The sequence below is a fragment of the Mauremys reevesii genome, linkage group 19 (assembly GCF_016161935.1).
Source record: "Mauremys reevesii isolate NIE-2019 linkage group 19, ASM1616193v1, whole genome shotgun sequence".
In the NCBI taxonomy this organism is placed as follows: Eukaryota; Metazoa; Chordata; order Testudines; family Geoemydidae; genus Mauremys; species Mauremys reevesii.
In genome coordinates this window covers 21,308,251-21,332,147 of record NC_052641.1, presented here as the reverse complement: position 1 = coordinate 21,332,147, position 23,897 = coordinate 21,308,251, and the positions used below count along the sequence as shown (strand labels likewise).

The 23,897-nt window shown below is 40.7% G+C and overlaps 1 protein-coding gene across 5 annotated transcripts in view; it reads left to right on the top strand.

The window, feature by feature from the left end:
* The first annotated feature begins 11 nt into the window (after nt 1-11).
* C5 (complement C5) overlaps nt 12-23,897 on the top strand; it is a 60,712-nt gene continuing 36,826 nt past the window's right edge. For 4 of the 5 annotated variants that reach the window (XR_005589788.1, XM_039505977.1, XM_039505979.1 and 1 more), the window contains exons 1-13: nt 8,947-9,047; nt 10,030-10,222; nt 11,331-11,493; nt 12,161-12,231; nt 13,221-13,312; nt 15,757-15,839; nt 16,055-16,145; nt 16,808-16,913; nt 19,612-19,738; nt 20,092-20,207; nt 20,414-20,614; nt 21,821-22,024; nt 23,205-23,414. Coding sequence is in view for 4 of the 5 variants with exons in the window: in XM_039505977.1 (XP_039361911.1) it covers nt 8,968-9,047; nt 10,030-10,222; nt 11,331-11,493; nt 12,161-12,231; nt 13,221-13,312; nt 15,757-15,839; nt 16,055-16,145; nt 16,808-16,913; nt 19,612-19,738; nt 20,092-20,207; nt 20,414-20,614; nt 21,821-22,024; nt 23,205-23,414 (1,737 nt within the window). In the remaining variant the exon portion in view is untranslated. Of the gene's footprint in view, nt 698-5,947; nt 6,146-8,946; nt 9,048-10,029; nt 10,223-11,330; nt 11,494-12,160; nt 12,232-13,220; nt 13,313-15,756; nt 15,840-16,054; nt 16,146-16,807; nt 16,914-19,611; nt 19,739-20,091; nt 20,208-20,413; nt 20,615-21,820; nt 22,025-23,204; nt 23,415-23,897 lie in introns of those variants that run through there. The other variant, XM_039505978.1, reaches the window with a different exon arrangement.

The following is a 23,897-nucleotide window of genomic DNA, read 5'->3' as shown; positions in this document are numbered from 1 at the left end:
GGCGCGCTGTGGAGGAGCTGGGCCGGCGGGGGCCGCTTGGCCTGTGGCTAGGGCTGGCCAGTGTGCGGCGCTCCCGCCCCGTGTGTGCCGCGGGGCGCGGGTCCGGCCGCGGCGGGGCGAGCCCGGCCACCGTAACGCGGTGGAGTTGCTGGAGGTTTGATGTTAGGCGGGTGCAAAACGCTGGGAGCCGCGAGTGCGGAGCTAGGATCGCAGATCGGGGCCTGGGCGCAAGGAACCGTCTTCACGCTGCGGAGGGCAGCCGCCGCAATGGCACAGCTCGTGTGCGTCTCTGCGGGGTTGGGCCCCAGCTTACGCTGCGTTATTCCTACCTAGCCTTTTGGACTGGCAGGTGTCACCCACGCCTTGGCCAACATTTCCCCTCCCAACTGTGTCCTGAGCAGGGTTGTTGAGGCCCTCCCCAGAAGTGGATGCATGCATGCAGAGACTGCAGGAATTGTCATTCAAAATGTCATTCAAAAACCAGGCTATGATCATGAGATCTTTCAAAAATAATACATCTTGTGCTCCTGGGAGAATTCTGTGCCACTGCGCGTGTGAAGAATTTATGTCCCCCAGAAGATTTTGCTTCCCCACAAAAAAATGACTTTCTGAGGGGGGAGAAAAAGGAAGCCACAAGAGCAGTCATGTGACCCTCCACAGCAATATTTTTTGGGTGCCCAGGGCAACCAGCAGAGAGGTAAATCACTGTGGGGTAGAGGGGTGTGGGACTGGGGAAGACCTGGCTGGTGACTCTTACCCTCTGCCAGGATCAGCTGCTAGTCCTGGCTCAACTAGGGTGGACAGGACTTCCCCTTTCCCTGCATGCATCTGGGAGTGGGTCAGACCCACTCCCACATTTCTTCTCCAGCTGCAGGAAACTGCAAACTCTCCCCGCCCCCACTTGTTTCCTGCACCCATTGCTCCGCAGCTGCAGGGGGAAGGATACCTGTACAGGGAGTTGCTCCCCATCCACTCAACCCCCCTGCATCCAGACCCTCTCATACCTCACCAAGCCTCACTCCCCCACACTCAGAACCACCCCAATGAGCCCCATTCCCCCTTCACCTGGACTACCCTGATGAGCCACTCATACCTGGTTCCCCACCCCACCGAGCCCCAACCAGTTGCAGCTGGTTCCCCACCCCACTGAGCCTCGCTCCCCCAGCATCTGGGTGGCCCCACTGATGCCCCCACACCTAGACCTCCCTGCTGAGTTCTATCCCCCATACACATACACACACACACACCCCTGCTTAGCCCCAACCACCTTCACCTGGACCCCATGCAGAGTCCCATTACCATTGCACCCAGAACCCCCCCCAACAAGCTCCTGTGCATCCATATTCCCCCCACATCTGGATCCCACGCTGAGCTGCCTGTATCTAGATTGCCCCACACAGAACCTTCTCGACCCACACCTGGGTCCCCCACACTAAGCCCCTCCACGTCTTGGAGCATGTCTTGCTGAGCCTGCCTGCCTACAGCTGGTGCACCTGGCACAGAGGGGCAGGGCCCTGGGGTGTTTCTGGGGAATGCCGGGTCCTTGTGCTACATCAGGGTTGGGTGCAGCCTCACCACTGAGTCCATGTCCTGGAGGGTGGGAGCTGCACAGTGATCTCCCACCTCTGTGCAGCCAGTGGCCTTTGCTCCCCAATGCTATGCTGGAGCATCCACATTTATTTGACAAAATTTGCAGAATGTTGCAGAATTTTAAAATACTGTGCACACAATTTTTACTTTTTTGGCGCAGAATGCGCTCAGGAGTAATCTTGTATTCTTTGCCTTCTAGTTTCTGAGACTCTAGGGTACACTTAGTTATGTTTTCAAGATTTTCTCTGCAACAATGGAGGCAAGAAACTTTTCTCCAAATGCTTGCAGAATTCATTGCAGAATTGTGGGACCATTGAGCCTGACTTTTAGAGGTGACAAGCATCCACAACTCTCTGCTGAAGTCAATGGGAAATTCAAGTGCTCAGCACCTTGGGAAATTAGGCCTTGAGGGTCAAATCCTACTCACCTTACTTGCATGAGTGCTCTTAGTGAAGTAAATCAGTGGCATTAGTTATGGGAGTAGGGTGAGGGCAGGTTTTGACTTTAAAATGGGAAATGTCTTTGAATTGTTTTACCAGAATAATTCATAACAGTTGTCTAGCTGACAATGTGAAGTGATTTTAAATTGTTGCTTTCTGTAATAAGTAATTTTTCCCATACTTAATATGTTACATTTGAGTATAGCATTATGAAGTTGGAGGTGGATGCTTTTTATAGTGTGGGTGATTTGAAATAGCACCTTGAAATATGCAACATAAGTCATCATGAGAAAAATGAAGCACTTTCTCTAGTCTCCAAGTTAACCAAAATTAAGGAAGTGTACTTCAGATGAGCGAGATTTTATAAGTATTTGCACTTTATCAGTACCCTGTCATCTCCTGCTATTTGGATAAAAAACTGTTTTATTCTCATGACTTTGAAAATTACTTTAGAAAAGCAAGCAACCAAGGATGTATTCTGCAATTTATGGAGTTCTGCACCTCTGTCCTGAAGTCACTGAGGCTGTGCGTGCAAGGTTCTACCTGTGCAGAGCAAATTGCAGTATCTGACCCTAAATTGCTACCTTGTTTATAGCAGTATTTAAAATAATCTACATAACTCTTTTGCATTGGTTTCAAAATCAGATAGGCTTGTGTTTGATTCAGTTTACAGCAAGCATTGGTACAAAATCAGAAAAAAAAATTAGGGGAAAGGAGTATTGTTAGATTTTACCTTAGATTTAAAAACAGTTACTTGTAATACTTAAATCTTCCAAGACAGACCTGTAAAATTTTGTTCATCAATGTTTTTTGTTGTTTGCTTATCTACCCATGGAAGTTTATTGTATGGACCATCATAGCTTGATTTTCTTAATATAAGGAATATGAGCTTTATTTTTGTATAATAAATGAAAACAACATAACTTCTAAATGTTATCTCCAGTTAATGGTTACCTCCCAAGAGCATTATTAGAGTTACTCTTGTTGTGGCAAATGTAGCATGTTATACTTTTTATAATTTCGTGTTCTACTGATCAGCGATACCTATTGTAAACACCTTTTCCTGTAAATACTGGCTACAGTATTTGTTTAAACTTGCAAAATCTTGCACAACTTTTATCTAGTTTGACTATTTTATAGACTTGTTTGCTCAAGTATTGCACACAGATGGACTGGCAAGTAAAGGTTCTGTCTTCACCACAACCATTGCGGAACTATTAACTATGGTTTGTAACCTGTCCTTTAAATCAGCTTCTGTACCCAATGACTGGAAGATTGCTAATGTAACGCCAATATTTAAAAAGGGCTCTAGAGATGATTCTGGCAATTACAAACCAGTAAGTCTAACATCGGTACCGAGCAAAAATTTGTCAGACACATAGAAGAATGTAGCTTGTTGGGCAAAAGTCAACATGGTTTCTGTAAAGGGAAATCATGTCTTACTAATCTATTAGAGTTCTCTGAAGGGGTCAACAAACAGGTGGACAAGGGGGATGCAGTGGACATAGTGTACTTAGATTTCCAGAAAGCCTTTGACAAAGTCCCTCACCAAAGGCTCTTATGTAAATAAAGTTGTCATGGGATAAGAGGGAAGATCCTTTCATGGATTGAGAACTGGTTAAAAGACAGGGAACAAAGGGTAAGAATAAATGGTAAATTTTCAGAATGGAGAGGGGTAACTAGTGGTGTTCCCCCAGGGTCAGTCCTAGGACTAATCCTGTTCAACTTATTCGTAAATGATCTGGAGAAAGGGGTAAAGAGTGAGGTGGCAAAGTTAGCAGATGATACTAAACTGCTCAAGATAGTTAAGACCAAAGCAGACTGTGAAGAACTTCGAAAAGATCTCACAAAACTAAGTGATTGGGCAACAAAATGGCAAATGAAATTTAATGTGGATAAATGTAAAGTAATGCACATTAGAAAAAATAACCTCAACTATACATACAATATGATGGAGGGGCTAATTTAGCTACAACTAATTAGGAAAGAGATCTTGTAGTCATCATGGATAGTTCTCTGAAGACGTCCACGCAGTGTGCAGTGGCAGTCAAAAAAGCAAACAAGATGTTAGGAATCATTAAAAAGGGGATAGAGAATAAGACGGAGAATTGCCCTTATACAAATCCGTGGTATGCCCACATCTTGAATACTGCATACAGATGTGGTCTCCTCAGCTCAAAAAAGATATACTGGCATTAGAAAGAGTTCAGAAAAGGGCAACTAAAATGATTAGGGATTTGGAACGGGTTCCATAGAAGAAGAGATTAAAGAGGCTAGGACTTTTCAGCTTGGAAAAGAGGAGACTAAGGGGGGATATGATAGAGGTATATACAATCATGAGTGGTGTTGAGAAAGTCAATAAGGAAAAGTTATTTACTTGTTGCCATAATATAAGAACTAGAGGCCACCAAATGAAATGAATGAGCAGCAGGTTTAAAACAAAAGGAAGTTCTTCACACAGCTCACAATCAACCTATGGAACTCCTTACCTGAGGAAGTTGTGAAGGCTAGGACTATAACAAGGTTTAAAAGAGGACTGGATAAATACATGGAGGTTAAGTCCATTAATGGCTGTTAGCCAGGATGGGTAAGGAATGGTGTCCCTAGCCTCTGTTTGTCATAGGGTGGAGATGGATGGCAGGAGAGAGATCACTTGATCATTACCTGTTAGGTTCACTCCCTCTGGGGCACCTGGCATTGGCCTCTGTCGGGCTGGGTGGACCTTTGGTCTGGCCCAGTATGGCCGTTCTTATGTTCTTAACCATTTAGAATAAGTATCTTTCTCCCTCATGCTTAGTTTAGAAACTTTAGATGTATGTCACCTTTAGAACTTAGATTTATAGACGTTAAGGCCAGAAGGGACCATCATGATTGTCTAGTCTGACCTCCGGCACATTGCAGGCCACAGAACCCTGCCCACCCATTCTTAGACCCATAATCTCTGGCCATGGGCAGTGGATGGAGCCTCATTCTGGGGAGGCTAGTCACCAGCTCTGCCCCTTCTGCCCACGGCCAGAGCCACAAGCCCTCCCCCGCCCCAGAGGAACCCAGCCGGGCTGGCCAAAGCCCTGGCCCAAGCCTCCCCCTGCCTGGAGGAGCCTGGGGCTGGCTGCAGCCATTCCATGCCTCCCCTCCCCTCCTCCCCAGACCCAACCCTCCCACTGCCCAGGGGAAAAGTGTCTGTAGAAGATGCTTTTTGATATGCCCCATTCAGGTTCTGGGGCGACTGAGGAGGTGGTATGTGCCTCTTCCACTGCCCTGGAATCTGCATGGGGCATAATAAAGTAAAAACTTCGCTGCCAAACCCTGCAACCAGGGGTGCCGCAGCAGCACTGGGGGAGTCAGAGCCTCCCCTGTGCTATTATACCCACCGACCATGCCTCTGGCTGAGTTACTGAAGTCCTCTAATCATGATTTAAAGACTTCATGTTACAGAGAATCCACCATTTACACTAGTTTAAACCTGCAAGTGACCCACGCTGCAGAGGAAGGCAAACCCCCCCAGGGTCTCTGCCAATCTGACCTGGGGGAAATCTCTTTCCCAACCCCAAATATGGCAGTCAGTTAGACCTGAGCATTTTGGCAGATACCTGGGAAAGAATTCTCGGTAATAACTCAGTACTCTCCCATCTAGAGTCCCATCACTGGCTGGTGAGGATATTTCTAACTTTGCAAATAACAACTGTATTTTGCCTTTTGTACTTGGAAATTTGGTAAAACGTCTAGGGTGGAATCAAGACAGAGTGATTATTAGAAATTAAAATGGAATGGTATTGCTTATTCATAAAATGAGTTATTACTGAATTAAACTGTATGTTGACCACATCCCTGGTACTAGTATTTTATGTCATCTACAAGTCTACAATAGCTTCTGCAGATGCCTTCCGTTTCATAACAATGTGTCTCTGTTTTCCTAGATTTCCCTGTTGATCACCCAATCTTGGAAGGGCGTGAGGGGCAGGTGTATGATTTTTGAGTGACCTGCCAGCCTCGCTACAGAAATCATAACTGGTTAAAATAGCTACCAGCCTGGATACACAGCTGCAAGCTGTATCAATGTTTATGGGATATTAATGATGAGCAGCAAAGCCACGGGTCAAATTTATGATTTTATAGTAAGTATGAGCAAGGGTGGGGGAGTGCATGTGTTGTGCTAGGAGACATGTTTTGATTTGTGCAAGTGGCGAATGAGATTGTGTACTGCGGGGAGGGATTATTGTGTGTGCTGGTCCTGCTGTGGGTGGTTGTGTTCATTTGCATGTATGGAGTTGTTCTGAGAGATTTGTGGTGTTCTGGCAGGGGATCGTGATGGGAGATTTGTATTGTTTTGTGAAGCTGATGAAGGAGGGGTATGTGCTCTGGTGAGTGGCTATGTGTTTTGGGTTTATTCTGTGTGATAGTAGTGGTATTGTGTGGGTAGTTGTGTTGACTTGTGCTTGCAGGGTTGTGCTGTGGGATTTTATGTTGAGTTGTATGGGTGGCAAATTAACTTTTGAAGAACCATGCAGTTGGGCAAGTAAATCATCCTCTATACAGGCTCCTTATATCAGGAACTCATTACAACCAATGAAATTGTTGAATGCAAATTAGCTGTAGAGTAAGAGTGATGATTGGTTGAGTTACCTTTAATATCACAATGGTCTGGGACTGTTGACATAGATTCATGCCTTACTGTTTTTATTATATATATAGATTGTTGGAATACTTAGTTTTTAAGGGTCTTTTATCTATCCAATGTAGGGTGACCAGATAGAAAGTGTGAAAAATTGGGACAGGGTAGGGGCTAATAAGCGCCTATATAAGAAAAAGCCCCAAATATCGGGGACTGTCCCTATAAAATCAGGACAACTGGTCACCCTAACCCTGAGACTTCTGTGCAGTGAGCGGGGAGGCATCTCTCTGAAACTATTTATTGTTGTCCCACAATTCTTGCAGCTTGACATACTGAATAGGAGACATGAAAGACACCAGGGCCTCTCAAAATGCTGGGAGTGAGACAATACTTCAGTGGGGTGGTCCAGCATAATTTAGGGCCTAAACACCTGGTGAGCTCGTACGTAATGGGTTGAAAGGAAAAAAGGGGATTTGAGGACATAGGTGCGACTTCCTCTCTTTCCCCTGGGTGCTCGACCCCCCCCCCCCGACCCTGGCCCCGCCCCCACTCCACCCCTTCCATGAGGCCCTGCCCCCATTCCAACCCCTTTCCCAAAGTCTCCGCCCCCTCCCTGCCCCTATTCCAACTCCTTCCCCAAATCCCGTCCTGGCCCCGCCTCTTCCCTGCCTCCTCCCCATAGCACACCACGTTCCCGTTCTTCCCCTCACCCGAGCACAGCAGTTGGGTGGGAAGTGCTGGGAGGTAGGCGGAGGAGTGGGGACGTGGTGTACTGAGGGGAGGGAGGAACAGGAAGTGGGGCGGAGGAGTAGGGGAGCTTGGCTGCCAGTGGGTGCAGAGCACCCACTAATTTTTCCCCGTGGTTGCTCCAGCCCCGGAGCACCCACAGAGTTGGTGCCTATGTGTGAAGATATATGCACTGTTCTTTACATTTGGAGGAGGCGGCTGGGGAAGGGTCTGGACTAGTGGTGGGCAGCCTGCAGCCCATCAGGATAATCTGATTGCGGGCCGTGAGATATTTTGCTGACATTGACCATCTGCAGGCACGGCCCCCTGGAGCTCCCATTGGCCAGGAACGGCGAACCGTGGCCACTGGGAGCTGCAGGGGGCCATGCCTGCGGACAGTCAACATCAGCAAAATGTCTCGCAGCCTGCAGTCAGATTACCCTGATGGACCACATGCAGGCCGCAGGTTGCCTACCACTGGTCTAGGCAGAAGCTCTGCAGTGAAATTGATAGAGACAGCTTGATTGATAGTGCTATTTCCTTTATCCTAATAAAGTTCATTGCTCAATGTAAGGAACTCTTTCTGTAAATCTTCTTCATTGTGTGGTACATCATTCATTTGGTTGTTATATTTTTGGAAAGGTCAGCAGAATAAGACAATTGACAGTGTTCATATACTGTGGCAATCAAAAGTAGCTATTGGTAATAAATTACTAGAGCTGTGCAGGAACCAGATGTTTTGTTCTGTGGGATACTCTATGATTTCCAAATTTGTGTTCATTCCAATTTGGAACAGAATGTCAAATTTCAAAATTTCCCAAGAAATGAAATTAAAAAAAAATGGTTTCAGGTTAATCGAAACATTTTTGTTCTGATTTTGACTTTTTTTTATAATATAAAATACATTTCTAAACCAAATGTCATTTTTAAATATAAAAATCAAAACCAGGGCCGGCTCCAGACCCCAGTGCGCCAAGCGCGTGCTTGGGGCGGCATGCCGCGGGGGGCGCTCTGCCTGTCGCTGGGAGGGCGGCAGGCGGCTCCGGTGGACCTCCCGCAGACGTGCCTGTGGAGGGTCTGCTGGTCCTGGGGCTCCGCTGGACCTCCCGCAGGCATGCCTGCGGAGGGTCCGCTGGTCCCGCGGCTTCAGTGGAGCATCCGCAGGCATGCCTGCGGGAGGTCCACCAGAGCCGCAGGACCAGCGGATCCTCCGCAGGCACGTCTACATGAGGTCCACCGGAGCCGCGGGACCGGCGACCGCCAGAGCGCCCCCCGTGGCGTGCCGCCGTGCTTGGGGTGGCGAAATTCCTAGAGCCGCCCCTGATCAAAACAATCCATTCTGAAAATGTTGATATCCATGGAATTGTGCACAGATCAAAAGCAGAATGAAGTCCTAAATTAGGGGGTTTAGTTGTGCTGATGTTCTTCAAAGCCATAGGATAGAGAGGGAGGAAATAGTATTTAGTAAAGTACTGTAGCATTTTCAGAGATCTGATGTTAATGATTAATCTTTAGATAAATACAGATAACACAAACATACTTGAGTGAAGCAGAAGCCAAATACCCTTTCACCAAAGTTTCACTAGTGTCTTTGGTTTCATGCTTGTGCCAATCATGAATACTTTAAGCTTCATTTGTATTTTGGCTTTTTGTGGAAGAAGTTTGAGTCAGGAGCAAACGTAAGTAAAACACGTTGTGTTTATTGGAAATACTGCTTGATGATGGTAGCCTTGATGATGGTTTTGATATTTAAAACAAAGGAGATGATCTACTGCATATGCATAGATTAATTGTTCAACAAACTTCAGAAGTATTCTCAATAAACTGACTTACTGTGCTTACATACACTGAATGCTGTATGTGCTGCTCTGGAATGATAGCCATTCCAATTTAAAAAGAACTATGTGAATGTAGGTACCGATTCTGCAAACATTTATGTACACGTTCAAGTATTGTTTCGTTGATTTCAACAGGAGTACTCAAAATATTAAAGTTAATCATGTGTGTAAGTTTTCACAGGATAGGACTGGGGTTTGTTTGAGGGTTTTTTGCACCTATTATTTTACCAGGTTATTTTAAATATCACAATATATATTGACTTGAAACAAAGAGAGTTCTAATCGGAATAGTTTTGTCTGACACGTATACCATCTACTTTTTCAAAAGCGCTTGAAGGAACCTCTATCACAAAAAAATAATTTGCATTTTAAAAAAATGTTTATCAGGAGATCAGCCTTTCAAACTTTGTTCCTGTCTATAATTTATAAAATCTACTGCAATTACCAGATCTTCTGATGACAAGGATTAGGCTTTGTTTGATACAGGGGTGAACTTTAGAATTGTGTCAGGGGTTTCTTTTTAGAAAGAACTAGCTGTGTGCTGCGTTATAAGCATACTGAACTTCCCACAACCAGGCACGTACTGAAGGAAATGATAACTCTTCGTAAATGTGTATCTCTTGTTGAATCCCTATTTTGTAATTTTTTTTTTTTACTATCCAGAAGACATTTTTAATAGAAAATGTCAGTATAAATAGAAGTAGATCAAATCTGTAGCCTGTCAGCTTTGACTGTATACCTTTAAGTTAATTTTAAATTAAAATAATAAGTACAAAAGAAACTGACAGTTCCATTGTCTGTGGTTTTTTTTTTAATTTTATAGATATGTTATTACAGCACCAAAGATCTTTCGTGTTTTAGCATCTGAGAAAGTGGTAATTCAAGCTTTTGGATATGAGACTGCATTTCCTGTCAGCATCTCTATTAAAAGTTTTCCAGATAAGCGTACTACTTATGCTTCTGGCCACGCTCAGTTATCTCCAGCCAACAAATTCCAAGGCTCTGTAACCTTAACAGTATGTATTCAAAACAGTTCTTGTTTTCTCTTACGCTTGCATATGACTGTAAAAAATAGGTTGGATTGACTCCACTACGATGAGTATCCAGTTTCTTTAATTGTGAAGAGAAAGGGCCTGATTCTCCAGTCTGCTACACCCATTTTGTGCAAGTGTAATTCTTTTGAAATCCTCAGCTATGAAAGTATAAAACTGGTATAAGAGAGTGGAGAATAAGGTGCCAAAAATAAAAAAAGTATGAATATAAATTTTGTTCTTTCAAAGTGATATTTTTCTGTAGTGTTTTCACACCCTTTCTTCCACTGGTGCAACTGTGCACAAAGAGATTAAAAAAATGAGCAAGAAAAAAGGTTTGTTCAAGTTTTAATATAAAAATAATTTGTTTTAGTATAGGAATCATTGTTCCAAAAGAATATTGCTCTATTGCTTTAATTATCTTTAATGCCTATGGTCATCTCTCTCAATTGTCTAATTACCATGTTGATGATCATATCAGTTATCCAAACATGTTCTTTGTTTCCATGGACCAGACAGACATGTTGTGTTCTATATTTTTTATTGAACTAATGATATTAGAGATGCTAAAGCATCCAACTAACTAAGCCTTTAAAAAGGAAAAAAAGGAAAAGTTCAATAAGGGAGAAACAATGGATATGGGCAAGTTTGATTAATTGTGTGCTCAATCTAAGAAAACATGCTGACTAGTTTAGGGGTGAAATTAAGGCCCTGTTGAAGTCAGTGGCAAAGCTCCCATTAATTTTGATGGGGCCATAATTTCACCCTTGGAGTGAAATGGAATTTGAATGAGTTATACAGTAACTGTATGTTGGTTCCTCTAGTCACGTATTTTACCTCTGGAAAGGCCAGTAAATGGCGCCTCAGAAGAAGGTGAACCCCAGTGTAATGCTCTTGACCATTTATACATTGTGTACATGGAGAAGAAATTCCTTCATGATGCTGGTGTTGAACGTATTTAGTAAATAATTAACAACAGAATGCTAATTATCATTCAGATATTCTATTCAACAAAAAATGCATGGGAAAGTCATAGTTTGATTATTTTAATATTTTCCAATATTTATTTGTCTCTCTCCACAATCCCTCGCAGATTCAACCAAAAGATTTGCCAACATCAGCAAGTTCAGTCCTGTATGTGTATCTGGAAGCTAGTTCTTCACATTTTACAAGAGAGAAAAAAATGCCAGTTACCTATAAAAATGGATTTCTCTTTATTCAGACGGACAAACCCATTTATACTCCTGATCAATCAGGTACAGTAATGCCTGTTTTTTCTGTTTGGCTTAAAGCTTTAAAGTTAGTCTATGTTGCCAAGGAATTAGGATTTAAATTTACTTTAAACGATAAAACACATTGCTGGATTTTCACCAATTGCTTACTATCTAAGCAGACAGTATATATGAACATCAAAATAATAATTTGCAGTGTGTTAGCACTTTATAAACTAATTATTTCTTGCAAAATTCCTTCCTTCAGTCCTGCTCTCCACCTTACACCATGAAGTGTTTAACACATGAGTAAACTGAGGCACATAGGACAAGAGAGAGATATTTGCTGAAAATATGTTAAAAAATATTATTGAAGAAATACTTCATTGAAAAAATGAATTGGATTACTATCTTTGTTGAGACTGACTTTATAGCAGTCTCCTCCCACAGAAAAATGGAATGGTGGGATCATGGAAGTTAAAGAATTTATTATGGATTTTAATGATTTAATCTGAAGCAGTTGTCAGTGCAAAATCTGTCTATTTATGTTGATAGCATGAATAAATGGCTCAATGTATTTTTGAAGTGTGGGTTTCAGATATGCAACAAATCAAGAATATCCTTTTAATACTAAAGATTTTTAGGAATAAATATGTATAGAAGTTTAAGGTTATTTGAACTTTTTAAAATTTGTTATAAATAATTCTTACAGTGAAAGTCAGGGTTTATTCTTTGAATGAAGAACTGAAGCCAGCCCGAAGAGAAACTGTCTTAACTTTTGTGGTGAGTCTGTTGCAATTTAATTTAATACTGGCATTTTGGAGACCATAAAGAGACTATAGTTCAATATTAAACCACTCTGCTGTAGTATGGAAAATGATTGATCTCCACATATTTTAGAAAATTAACAGTGCTTGTCAGTGAACTGCTATTGCAATTTAATAACCTTTTGGAAGTCCTAAAAGTGACTTGGCACAGTTGAGCAGAGCTCAGCACAGTAGCCTCAGTGGAAAAAACTGATTTACCACTTATCTCTAAGGAAAGGATTTGTGGGAGAGCTTTCATTGCATATAAGTTGTTTTTTGGTGTTGCCATTTCTTTCCTTTCAAATGCAAAGGAATCAATAGTCTCAATATTTGCTTTAGTGTCATTACCACAGTAATATAATAGTGATAATATTGAGCATCATGTGATAACTATATTTTAAATTAATTTAATTATTGGAGCCCCAGTCAGATGTTTTGCTAGAGTTTCAAATTCTGGTGAGTTAGTCATTCACAAAAAAGCAGCAAAGAGTCTTGTGGCACATTCACAGTTTACTGCTGTTTTAACTCCTGTATCACACATTTCATCAGAGGATTCAATTTCAAAGTTAGGGCATGATCCTGAAAACTTTTAAACACATGATTAACTTCATGCCTGGGAGCAGTCCAATTAATATTAGTGAGATTACCCCTTGTGTGTAAAATTATTCGTATGCATTTGTTTTTTGGAATTAGGTCTTAATTTTGTGTAGTTAAAATCTCAATGCATCAAACTGAGGAGTTCTACATGTTGGTGGAAGAGTCTATAAAATTAAGATGCAGTTTCAGCATATGAATTGTTTCAGAAAAAGGTTTGTTTTCTGTTCTGTGAAATGGACAAAATCCAAAGAAAAAATGATCCTGATCATGCTCCCACTGAAGTCACTAAAGACTAACTCTCCTCTAAATGTGCCACATGAGCATGTGATGTTCAACTGTCTAACTTTTTTTTTCTGTTTTGATCTAAAGGATCCAGAAGGAGTAAAAGTGGATATTATAGAAGAGGAAGACTTTACTGGAATTTTATCTTTTCCTGACTTCAAGATTCCTTCTAATCCTAAGTAGACTTATGCTTGTTTTAAACATTACTTGTTAATGCCATTTCTCAAAGACTTTGAAACTGCATTTTACTGATATGGGGGTACTTGAGTTGCATGGAACTGGAAATTTCTAACCATGATTATTATTACTGTTATTATTTATTATTTGTATTATTGTAGTGCCCAGGAGCCTGAAACATGGATCCCCTCTGTGCTAGGTTCTGTACAGACACAGAACATAAAGACACTCTTTGCCCACAAGTGTTTACAATCTATGTATAAGACAAGAGACCACAGATGGCTACAGACAGAAGTACAAGGAAATAATGAGACAATATTGTCTAAACAGACAATACAGACTGTGTGGGAGAATGGCTGTAACATAAGCAGAGTGAATATGATGGCAGCAAATGTCATGTTAGTTCTGCAGCGGGTGTTTTCAGGGGCGGGTGAATTTACTTAGGAGGGGGATCTGCTAAATGGGAAGGGAAGGAGGAGGAGTTCTTGGTATTGTGTATATCAGCCATGCTATAGGGGCAATAATAGCCATGCCCTCTCTTCCTATCAATCAGATTAGAAAGCAACATTAACAGTAGCTGTATAAGAGGCTTACTTTCTGGTCTTTCTGATATATATGGAAAATGCCACAGTGGAAATAGGGAGTAGGGAGAAGTGGCAGATGAAGATACTGATGGATAAAGCTGCAATTATAGCACAATGATAGGCCTGTCATGTTCGAATGCCTGAGAAAATTTAAAAAATTATAGACTTCTCTCCACTCCAAGTCAGGTAGGAGGTCAAAGACCCAATGATTTTCAGAAGGAAGAACTTTTAGATATACTCAAACACTAGTGCTAGTTATAGTTTGAAAGTAGGTGTATGAACATTTAAACAGGGAATTTGTTGTTGTTTTTTCTCTATGTAATCTGTGTGAGTGTAGTAGGGATAGAAAGATATTATGTGGCAAGAACAGATATATTTTTGCAGTAATAAAATCCAAAATAAATGTCACCTCATTTTCCTTGAATCCTGTAGGGGGTGCTGCAAGTACACTGCGTGGACAAAGTGGTACTCATGGAGATTTAGAGCAGAGTATTTTAACCGATTTTCTTTCCACTAGAAAAAGTGAACAGTATTTTCGGTCATTTTAAAAACCTGATTTCACATCCCTGACAGGTCTTGGGTTTCTCATAACACTAGTCTTACATCATTTGGCTTGGGTAACATAAACCCCAGTGATTTCAGGCACTGATTTTATGTACAATAGAACCTCAGAGTTACAAACACCAGAGTTACAAACTGACCAGTCAACCACACTCCTCGTTTGGAACTGGAAGTATGCAATCAGGCAGCAGCAGAGACCAAAAAAAAAAAAAGGCAAATATTGTACAGTGCTGTGTTAAACGTAAACTACAAAAAAATAAAGGGAAAATTTAAAAAAAAGATTTGGCAAGGTAAGGAAACTGATTCTGTGCTTGTTTCATTTAAATTGAGGATTAAAGCTATGTTAAGTCAATGTGCAGTTGTAAACTTTTGAAAGAACAACCATAATGTTTTGTTCAGAGTTATGAACATTTCAGAGTTACGAACAGTCTCCATTTCCGATGTGTTCATAACTGAGGTTCTACGGTATTTATTATTATTAATTATTTGTTTGTATTGTGTTAGTGCCTCTGAGCCCCAGACACTTACCAGACCCAGTTGGAGTTCTACAAGTCCCCTTTGGAGGATTTACTTGATCAGATAACGTGTTAAAAATACATCTTTTCCTAACACACTTAACCAAAAACTGACAGCTTGCAGTTTAAGATGCAGTCTGTCTGCAAGAGCTGTTTATTAGTAGATCGACACACAGACTTTGTCATTATAAGGAAAAAAGGTGTATTTTTAACATCTCAACCAGCTACCATGTTATAACTACCACTTGCCTTATCCACATTAGCATTTTAACATGTGTTAACAATACACATTTTCCTGGTGTAGACATGGATACAGTTTAACACATGCACTTTGGTCCAGCCCTAACCCCAAATGTTTGTTTCAGGATAAAGAGCAAGCATCTGGGGAGTGTCTAAACTAGGCATTACAAATATTACAACTACCTCAAGTGAATTAGCAATCAGTCAACTCTAAATAAAAATCTAGTTTAGATAAATCTTAAGGCTGTGGAAAAATGTACTTTTAACCCATCTTAAACTAACGTATGGTAACTAACCCTTGTTACAACTTTACTGAAGACAAGACAGTTGTAGTACATGGGTTAAAAAGGAACCTAGTCAAGGTTTGCCTTCATGACTAGGATAGGAACATATGTGCAGCTTTGTGCTGGCTTTTCTCTCACAAAAAACACTCAAAACTGTAGATTATTTATTGAAGCAGTCTCCAAATTAGAATTATTATAATAAAAACTATATTATTGGATGACAAAATTAATTCTCATCTTTAAAATGTCATATTTTTTATAGGTATGGTGTCTGGAAGATTGAAGCCAAGTACAAAAAGAGTTTCACAACTTCTGCTGTTGCAAAATTTGAAGTAAAAGAATATGGTAATATATGATTGTTCCTGGGGTTTTCAATTCTGAATATTAAGTAAGAAAGTAATAGCCTTATTTTTCAATCCGTTTAAGTATGCAATTAAAATCTTTTTAAACATACATTTGATTCGTTGGACCATTTTCAATGACATCTTTTCATGTTGATATTGCTTAATATTTAAAATGGCATTTCAGTTGTTATATTTAACTTTCTGCTTAATTTTCAGCAATGCCAAGTTTTTTCATCTCCATAGAACCAGAAAAGAACATAATTAGTTCTGAGAAATTTGAGACATTCAGGATTACTATTAAAGCTAGGTAAGGAGATTTGGTCTTGATTTTAATTTTTTTGGGGGGAGGTCTTTTCTTCACTTCAGTGGAAAGAATCCGCCAGTCTCTAAGGGAATGTCTACACTTCGGCAGGGAGCATGCTGCCCAGCCTGAGTAGATAATGTGCTACCTCTGTTCAATCTAATCCACTAAAAATAGCAGCATGAATGTTGCAGCTGGGGCTAGCCACCTGAGTACAAGCTTGCCTGACCTGCTGGATCGATATTTATGTGGCAAGCCCATGCTGCAGTGTCCACACTGCTATTTTTAGTTCACTAGCTTGAGCAGAACTAGAGCATGTCTGTCTACCCAGGCTGAGAGGTATGGCCCCAGCTGCAGGCTAGATGTACCTGAAAGGTCCTTCCATCTTTTTCCCTTTGACTGCCTTCTCCTCAAAAAGTCATATCACTGAAGTCCTTTCTGCAATGGAATAGGAATGGCTGCACTTTCCTTCAATACTTATCAACAGTGATTTGTATGTTGGTCAGAACGGTTTGACAGAGATACATACAAGGCCATCTCTTTCCCATGCCACCTGTTGTTCAGAGCCTGACTGCTTATTAAAAATAAGTGCATATGATATTTTATGTTCAGTTTTTCTGCGTCCATTGCAATAACAACTTTAAAGGAGTATTTTTATTGTTCGCAAGGTATTTTTATAATAAGAAGGTCACCAGGGCAGATGTTTATATGCGTTTTGGAATAATTGAAGGAACTGAAAAAAAGATGATGAAAAGAGCAATGTACGTAACTGAGGTAAGAAAAAGCTAAGCCGTTTTTATTGAGTTCAAGCCTGATATAGCTTCATTGAAGTCTTTCCATGGAATTGAATGGGAGTCGGAGCAGGCCACTGCAGGCCAATGCAGTGGTTTGCACTCTCAGCTATTTAAAGTCAATACATCCATTAGGGATGTAAAAGTTTAACTGGTTAACCGATAAGCACATTCTTATCGGTTTTGGTTAACGATTAAACTCTGCTGCCCCCCACATCTGGAGTCCCAGCAGCCAGGCCCCTGGGTGTGGTCCAGTAGCCGGGACCCTGGGCGTGGGGAGGCAGCAGAGACCTGGGCCAGGCTGGTGGCCGGGACTCTGGGAGGCGGCTGCTGGGACCAGGACTCCAGGCACAGGGAGGCAGCAGAGACCTGGGCCAGGATGACGGGCGCAAGCAGCAGCGGAGCCCCGCATAAAACGGGATGCTGCAGCACCCTCCTTCCCCTAGTTCCCCGCCTATGTGAACTCCTTAATGGTTAACCGCTTAGCCAATAGAATTTTAATAGATTAAATGGTTACTATTTTTAAACCCTATTTACAACCCTAACATCCATTAACACCTCTGTTATCAGAGGCATAAAACTTCACCTTGGACTGAAACTTAGAGGATGATGTCTCAGACAGACAGAAAGCAGTTTCAGTTTGGCTCAATTGGCCATTTAAGTAAATAATTTGTGACTATAAGTTTCCATGAATTAATATTTACACTGATGATTAAAAAGCAAATGAAGGAAATCCAATACAGAATTAATTGTAATAATATTAATCTTTTAACAAGACCTTGGCTAAATTTGGAGTTGTCTTTCTCCTCTCAGGTTAGTCTAGCTTTTTGGCTCAGTCATTCAGTCGTGACAGAAATCAGTCTCTCCTTTTGAATGAATGATGATGCTCCCTCTGCATAGATTCATAGATTCCAAGGCCAAGATCATCTAGTCTTACCTCCTGTGAAACACAGGCCATAGAACTTCCCCCAAATAATTTCTAGAACAGATATTTTAGAAAAATATCCAGACATGATTTAATAAATTATTGGTGATGGAGAATCCACCATGACCTTTGGGTAAGTTTTTTTCCAATGATTAATTACTCTCACTGTTAAAAATTTACATCTTACATCCAATCTAGATTTGTCTAGATTTGACTTCCAGCCCGTGGATTATGTTCTACCTTTCTCTGCTAGATTGAAGAGCCCTACTGTAATCAAGTAATCTCTTAACCTTCTCTTTGTTAAGCTAAATACACTGAGCTCTTTGAGGCATGTTTTCTAATCCTTTAATTATTCTCGTCACTCTTTTCTGAACCATTTCCAATTTATCAACTTCCTTCTTGAATTGTGGGCAACAGAACTGGACACAGTTCCATAATTGTCTCACCAGTGCCAAATACAGAGGTAAAATAACTTCTCTATTCCTACTCGAGACAGGGGCTCCAGAACTGGGGGAAGGGAGGCAAAGGGGCCATGCCCCGCCCCCCCCCACTTTTAAAAATGGGAGGGACATGCCTTCCTTCTTTTTAACATGGACATAGTAGCCTTGGGCAGGCACAGCGCAGCCATGGCAGCAATGGCTGCTCTTTGCGACGGGAGAGCTGATAAGATGATCAGCTCCCCTGCCATGAAGTGCAGCCCCTGGTAGTGGCACCAGCCTTTCTGAAGTGGGGGCTGAGGTGGGCCCTGCCCTCTGCCCCTCCTCTTTCCTCTGAGGCCCCGCTGGAAGCCAAAGACAGGCCATAGTAAAAGCTGCCCAGGGAGCCCGGGCTGCTGTGGGGAGCCCCGGATCCTCCATCTGCCCTGGGTGGCATGACACGGGGGTTGGGTACATGTGGTGGGGGCTGCTCTTGGGCACCCTGGTCCCTTGCCCAGGGAAGGTGGAGGGTCTGCAGTTTCCCACAGCGGCCTGGGCCTAGAGTGCCACTTTCCCTCCTCTTTTGCCCACTTGATTCTAAACAGGTTATAACCGTTGATTTTAACATTCCAGTCGTGCAAATCATCTCACCAGGTTTCAGTAATACCAACTAGATTCAATTTATGCTTAAAAATGAGCAATTCCAATTCCTCTTGTTTGTTCCCAGGCTCCTGTCATTGGTATATGGGCAATTCAAAAATTTCTTCTCTTGATGTTCTTTGGTTCCTTGATTAATTTTGTTCTCAATCTTGATTTTGTGCTGAGTGCTCATGTCTTACCTTTCCCTTTTGTTATTAATTTAACCTCCTCCTGACTACTCCAGCCAGCCTATCTCTGGGAAGATTGGTCTTCCTTCTATGGAGGTGGAGGCTATCCAAGCTATACAGCCCCGTCTCCTCACAGAAGGTGGACCAATGTTCCACAAAACCAGAGCCCTCCACTTACTTAGCTCTTGGAGCACTTCCAGAATCATCTGCCTTCTTTCTTCCTTTGCTCATGGGACAGGAAGGATCTCAGAGAAGATTGCTTGGATATGTAGTGCTCTTAGTTCTTGCTGGCTTCAAGGACACAACATGGAACATCTACTATCGCTTGGTTAATTTTCAGGGAAGCAACTCTGTTCTCCTTTGTTAGAATTTCTTATCCTTGGTCTCTGCTATAAATAGATTTTGTGCATGTGCACATCTGAGACAGACGCTGTAAACCATGTCTTTGGAGATTATTTTTAAACTATGCACAGCAGCATAATTTGTTTATCTTTATTTTTGTTTTATTACCAGATAGTTGATGGAGTTGCAGAGGTCGATTTTAATAGTAAAAATGCAGTTAAGGAAATAGGCTACCAAAGCCTAGAAGAGTTAGATGGGTCATACCTGTATATTGCTGTAACAGTGTTGGAATCTACAGGTAGGGTTTTGATTTTTTAGTCCCTCATTTGAACATACTTATGTGAAAATCTGAATAAAATACAAAGTTTAGGCATGGTTCCTGGCCGAAGATCTTCTTTTGTGTTCAGAAATCTCCTTTACGAAAAGGATACGAGAAGGATGACTTAACATCACCAGCACAGTTTTACATGTTTTTTTAAAAGCTTTAAAGGTTTTTATTCATTTAATTTCATATTGATAAAAGCTTGATCCTTGAGTGCAAAGACTCCTCAGGCCCACAAATGGTGTGGGTTGCCATGAAATAGGACTTTTGAGGGAGAAAATGAGATCCCTGGAAGACACTTCTCAAAAGAAAAATATTTTTTTTCTTAGGTGGACTTAGCGAAGAAAGTGAATTTACTGGAGTCAGATATGCGCTATCTCCCTACAAATTGAACTTGGTTGCTACGCCTCTATTTGTGAAGCCCGGTCTTCCATTCTTCATCAAGGTTAGTTAACATAAACAATATGGTTGTATGCTATAGCATATAATGTTTTTTTAATGCATGTTACTTGAGATCTGCCTGACCATTTACTCTCTTGAAGTACTGTGACAGGTGGACAAACTGTTTCTGCCGAGGTACTCATGCTTATGCTCACATTTAAAGAATTTTATAGCATTTTTCTAGCAAAGTTTCTCTGTTCTAATGATCAGGTTCAGGTAAAGGATACATTGGACCAGCCTGTGGGGAACCTCCCTGTAATTCTCAGTGCAAATGTATTTGATGAGCAAATGGAGTCAACTACATTGGTACAAGAAGGCTCAGATGCTGGGACAAGACAAACAAGCATGAATGATGGAACTGCTTTATTTGTGGTTAATATTCCATCTGCTAGCAAAGCACTGGAATTTCAAGTGAGTTAAATTCTTCTCACTCCTGTATTTCTTGCACAGTATGTACTCTCCGACTGTTTACTTTGGCCAGTCTGCAATTCAGATGGGAACTTTTTACGCACAAAACCAGTAGATTAGAAAAATTGACAATTTTATAATCTAACGGGTATTGTGACAAATATTCAATACTACCGAATAAGACTGCTTTAGAGGAAAGTTATTTGTATATTAAACTATTTTGAAACTAATCCCTTGCTGACAACAGTGAGGAAAAGAGGAAATGAAGACAAAACAAATCCAAATACAGATATAGGTGTGTATCCTAATTAGTTGTAATAGACTTTTAAAATTAAAATTAAAAAATCCAAATGAATTGCTTAACAATAAAAATCCTCAAAGTGCTTTTTCCCATTTTGGAGGCATCTGATCAAAATGACAGTAGCTTTCAATATGTTGTTGACCTTTTTCCTCTGTACTTATATGTATACATATATAAATCTTTACTGTTGGTTTTTTTTTTTTACTTATTTGGATTTGACAGTTTTTTATAAAAGAAAATATGAAATGGTTGAAATTGATTTGTCTATATATTAAAGATGATCACCTAATTCAAAAGGTTCAGTCCATATAAACACCCAAAACTTCAGATACTGGTTATCCAAATAAACGTTAACCAATTTATCTCGGCCTAGAAATTACCCAAAGCAGGCTTTCTCATAGAATTTCCCTTTGTTCATTGTTCATTGACCATCTCAAACAGAGGGACAAAATAGTGTCTCATGGTATTTTGGGATTTCAGCATCTGTCTGAAACCAGAATGTGCAGAGTTAAATTTCAGACAAAAGCTTGAGTTGGCTGTCATTTTTATCAGAACCACTTAATCCATCCTGTATACATATTATATTACATTTTAATTTTAATATTTATTTAATAGGAGGAAGTATAATTTCATAAATAAAGAATGCATTTGGGAGTCAGCATGCCTGACTTCTGATCCTTCCTTTATCATTGACTTGAGAGCTGTGAGTGCTTAGTTCTCTTGAAATCAGGCCATGAGCCTCTTTTGGACTCTGTTTACCTATTGACAAAGTGACTTTAATAATTCCTGATTCACAGGTTTACTTGATTAATTACGAAGGGCTTTCAGATGCTGGATAAAAGGCATTGTACAAAACTTCAGAGTGTTTTTGGTATTAAATCTTCTTATGCACTTTATATCATGTTTAGCTAAAAACTGCAGATGGAAGTCTATCAGAAGAAAATCAGGCAACTGGAAACTATGAAGCAAAAGCATACTCATCGCTCAGCAAAAGCTATCTGTACATTGACTGGGCTTCAAACTATAAACTACTACGTGTAGGGGATTATATGAGCATTAAAGTGTATCCACATAGCCACTATATTCATAAAATACATCGCTACAGCTATTTGGTAAGTAACAGATGTATTTTCACATTAAAACATTGTTTTGTAATGTAGTACAAGGTGCCAGATCAACAACACTAGAGAGATCAAAGTCCTATATTTAGCTGTAGAACAGGTTTTGCTCAGACAGCAACACACATTTCCCCCATTGCTCCTGTATTAATTTTGACATGGAGAGAACTTGTAAAAATGAGAGGAAAAATCAGTCTGCATTTGTATCAGCATTGTGTTAATTGCTTGTCAGCAGCCTCAAGTACTTGTTAAGTCCCTTGTGAAGTCAGTGTCCCACAGAACTCCAACATTTCGAAGAATGGCACCACTGGACAAGAATTGCAGCAGTGGTCAGTAGCAAAGGGCTTGTAGACTTGATTTTTTGACAGTTTCCTGATTGAAGACCCTCATTCAGCAAACACTAAGAGACATGCTTACTTTTCCTGGAAGTCATACACTCATGTAGGGAAATTGTTCATGATCCTAGGACCAAGAATCTTCTGAGGAGCGCTGTGTGTGTATGTGTATGGTTGATTAGAGCAAGATTATGGGCACTCATCAATACAGCATTTGCAGTGCATATCCACTTCTGTTTGGGAATGGGGAGTTATGTCCTCTTCCTTGCACTGGTCTAAATTTGGTCCATTGACTAGGGGAAGATAAACTTTCCCATGCTGCCAACAAAAACTTGACATATTAGACTCCTAATTTTTTTCAGGTACACTATTACATTGTATCTAAGGGCTTACAGGATGGTGTATGGTATAAAAAAATGCTACTTTCAGTTGTATTACAATCTGTTCATATTAAAACAAACAATACTATTTCAGTTGACACAACTCTCTTTTACATTAATTTAAGACAGTCTACATTAAACATCTCAAATGCTTGATTCTTAGTATTCTCTGAATTCAAGATAAAGTTGCCAGATTTACATGCTGTTGTGAGGCTTAATTAATGTTTACAAAGTGGTTTGAGTTCATGTAAAAATCAATACAAAAGGGCAAAAGTATTTCTACAAGTAAAATTTAACTTTTTTAATTTCCTTTTTGTTATTGTTCACCAGTTAAGATACACAAATAGTATATTATCTACAATCTTTCTCTTTGCCAAAGTGACTTTCTAGGGAGTCAGGAACACTTGCTGGGACTAGTTACTTTCTTTTTGTTTTCTTTCCCCCGCCCTCATCTTATAGATATTATCCAAAGGGAAAATAGTAAGTTTTGGAACTCAGGAGAGGATTGTGAGCTCAGATTATGAAAATCTAAGCTTTCAGCTAACACAAGAAATGGTTCCTTCAGCCCGTCTCCTTGTCTACTACATTGTCACTGGAGAGGAAACTGCAGAACTAGTAGCTGATTCAGTTTGGCTGAATATAGAACAGAAGTGTGGCAATAGCCTCCAGGTGAGTGTATGAGTCTGTGTATTAAAAGTTCCATTAATATTCTCGAGTTAAGCGACACATTTGTTTTATCATCAAAATTCTACTCTCAGAGCTGCACAGATTCTCTGATGTTTTCCCAAAACATTAAAGTGTCAGCCTTAAAATCTCTTAATTTTTTTAAAGTAACTGTGACCGGAGTCCCAGGGGTGCACTGAGGTTACTCACTTCAGGCAAACTGCAAAGAATGGGGCAGACAATCTCCAAAGCTAGAGGATATTTCTATACTTAGATTTACCAAACCAGCACAAAACAGCTTCTATAATACCTCACTGATAAGCCAACAGCACATTTCCCTTAAAGTAACCCAGCCTTAGGCCTCCACCCAGACACCCAAGTCAAATATGATGAGGATTACTGAAAATCTAATTCATCATATAAATTCTATCAATCCCAAAGGATCAGAGACATTACTTCCCCGGGCTAATGAATATTCCAGATCTTACC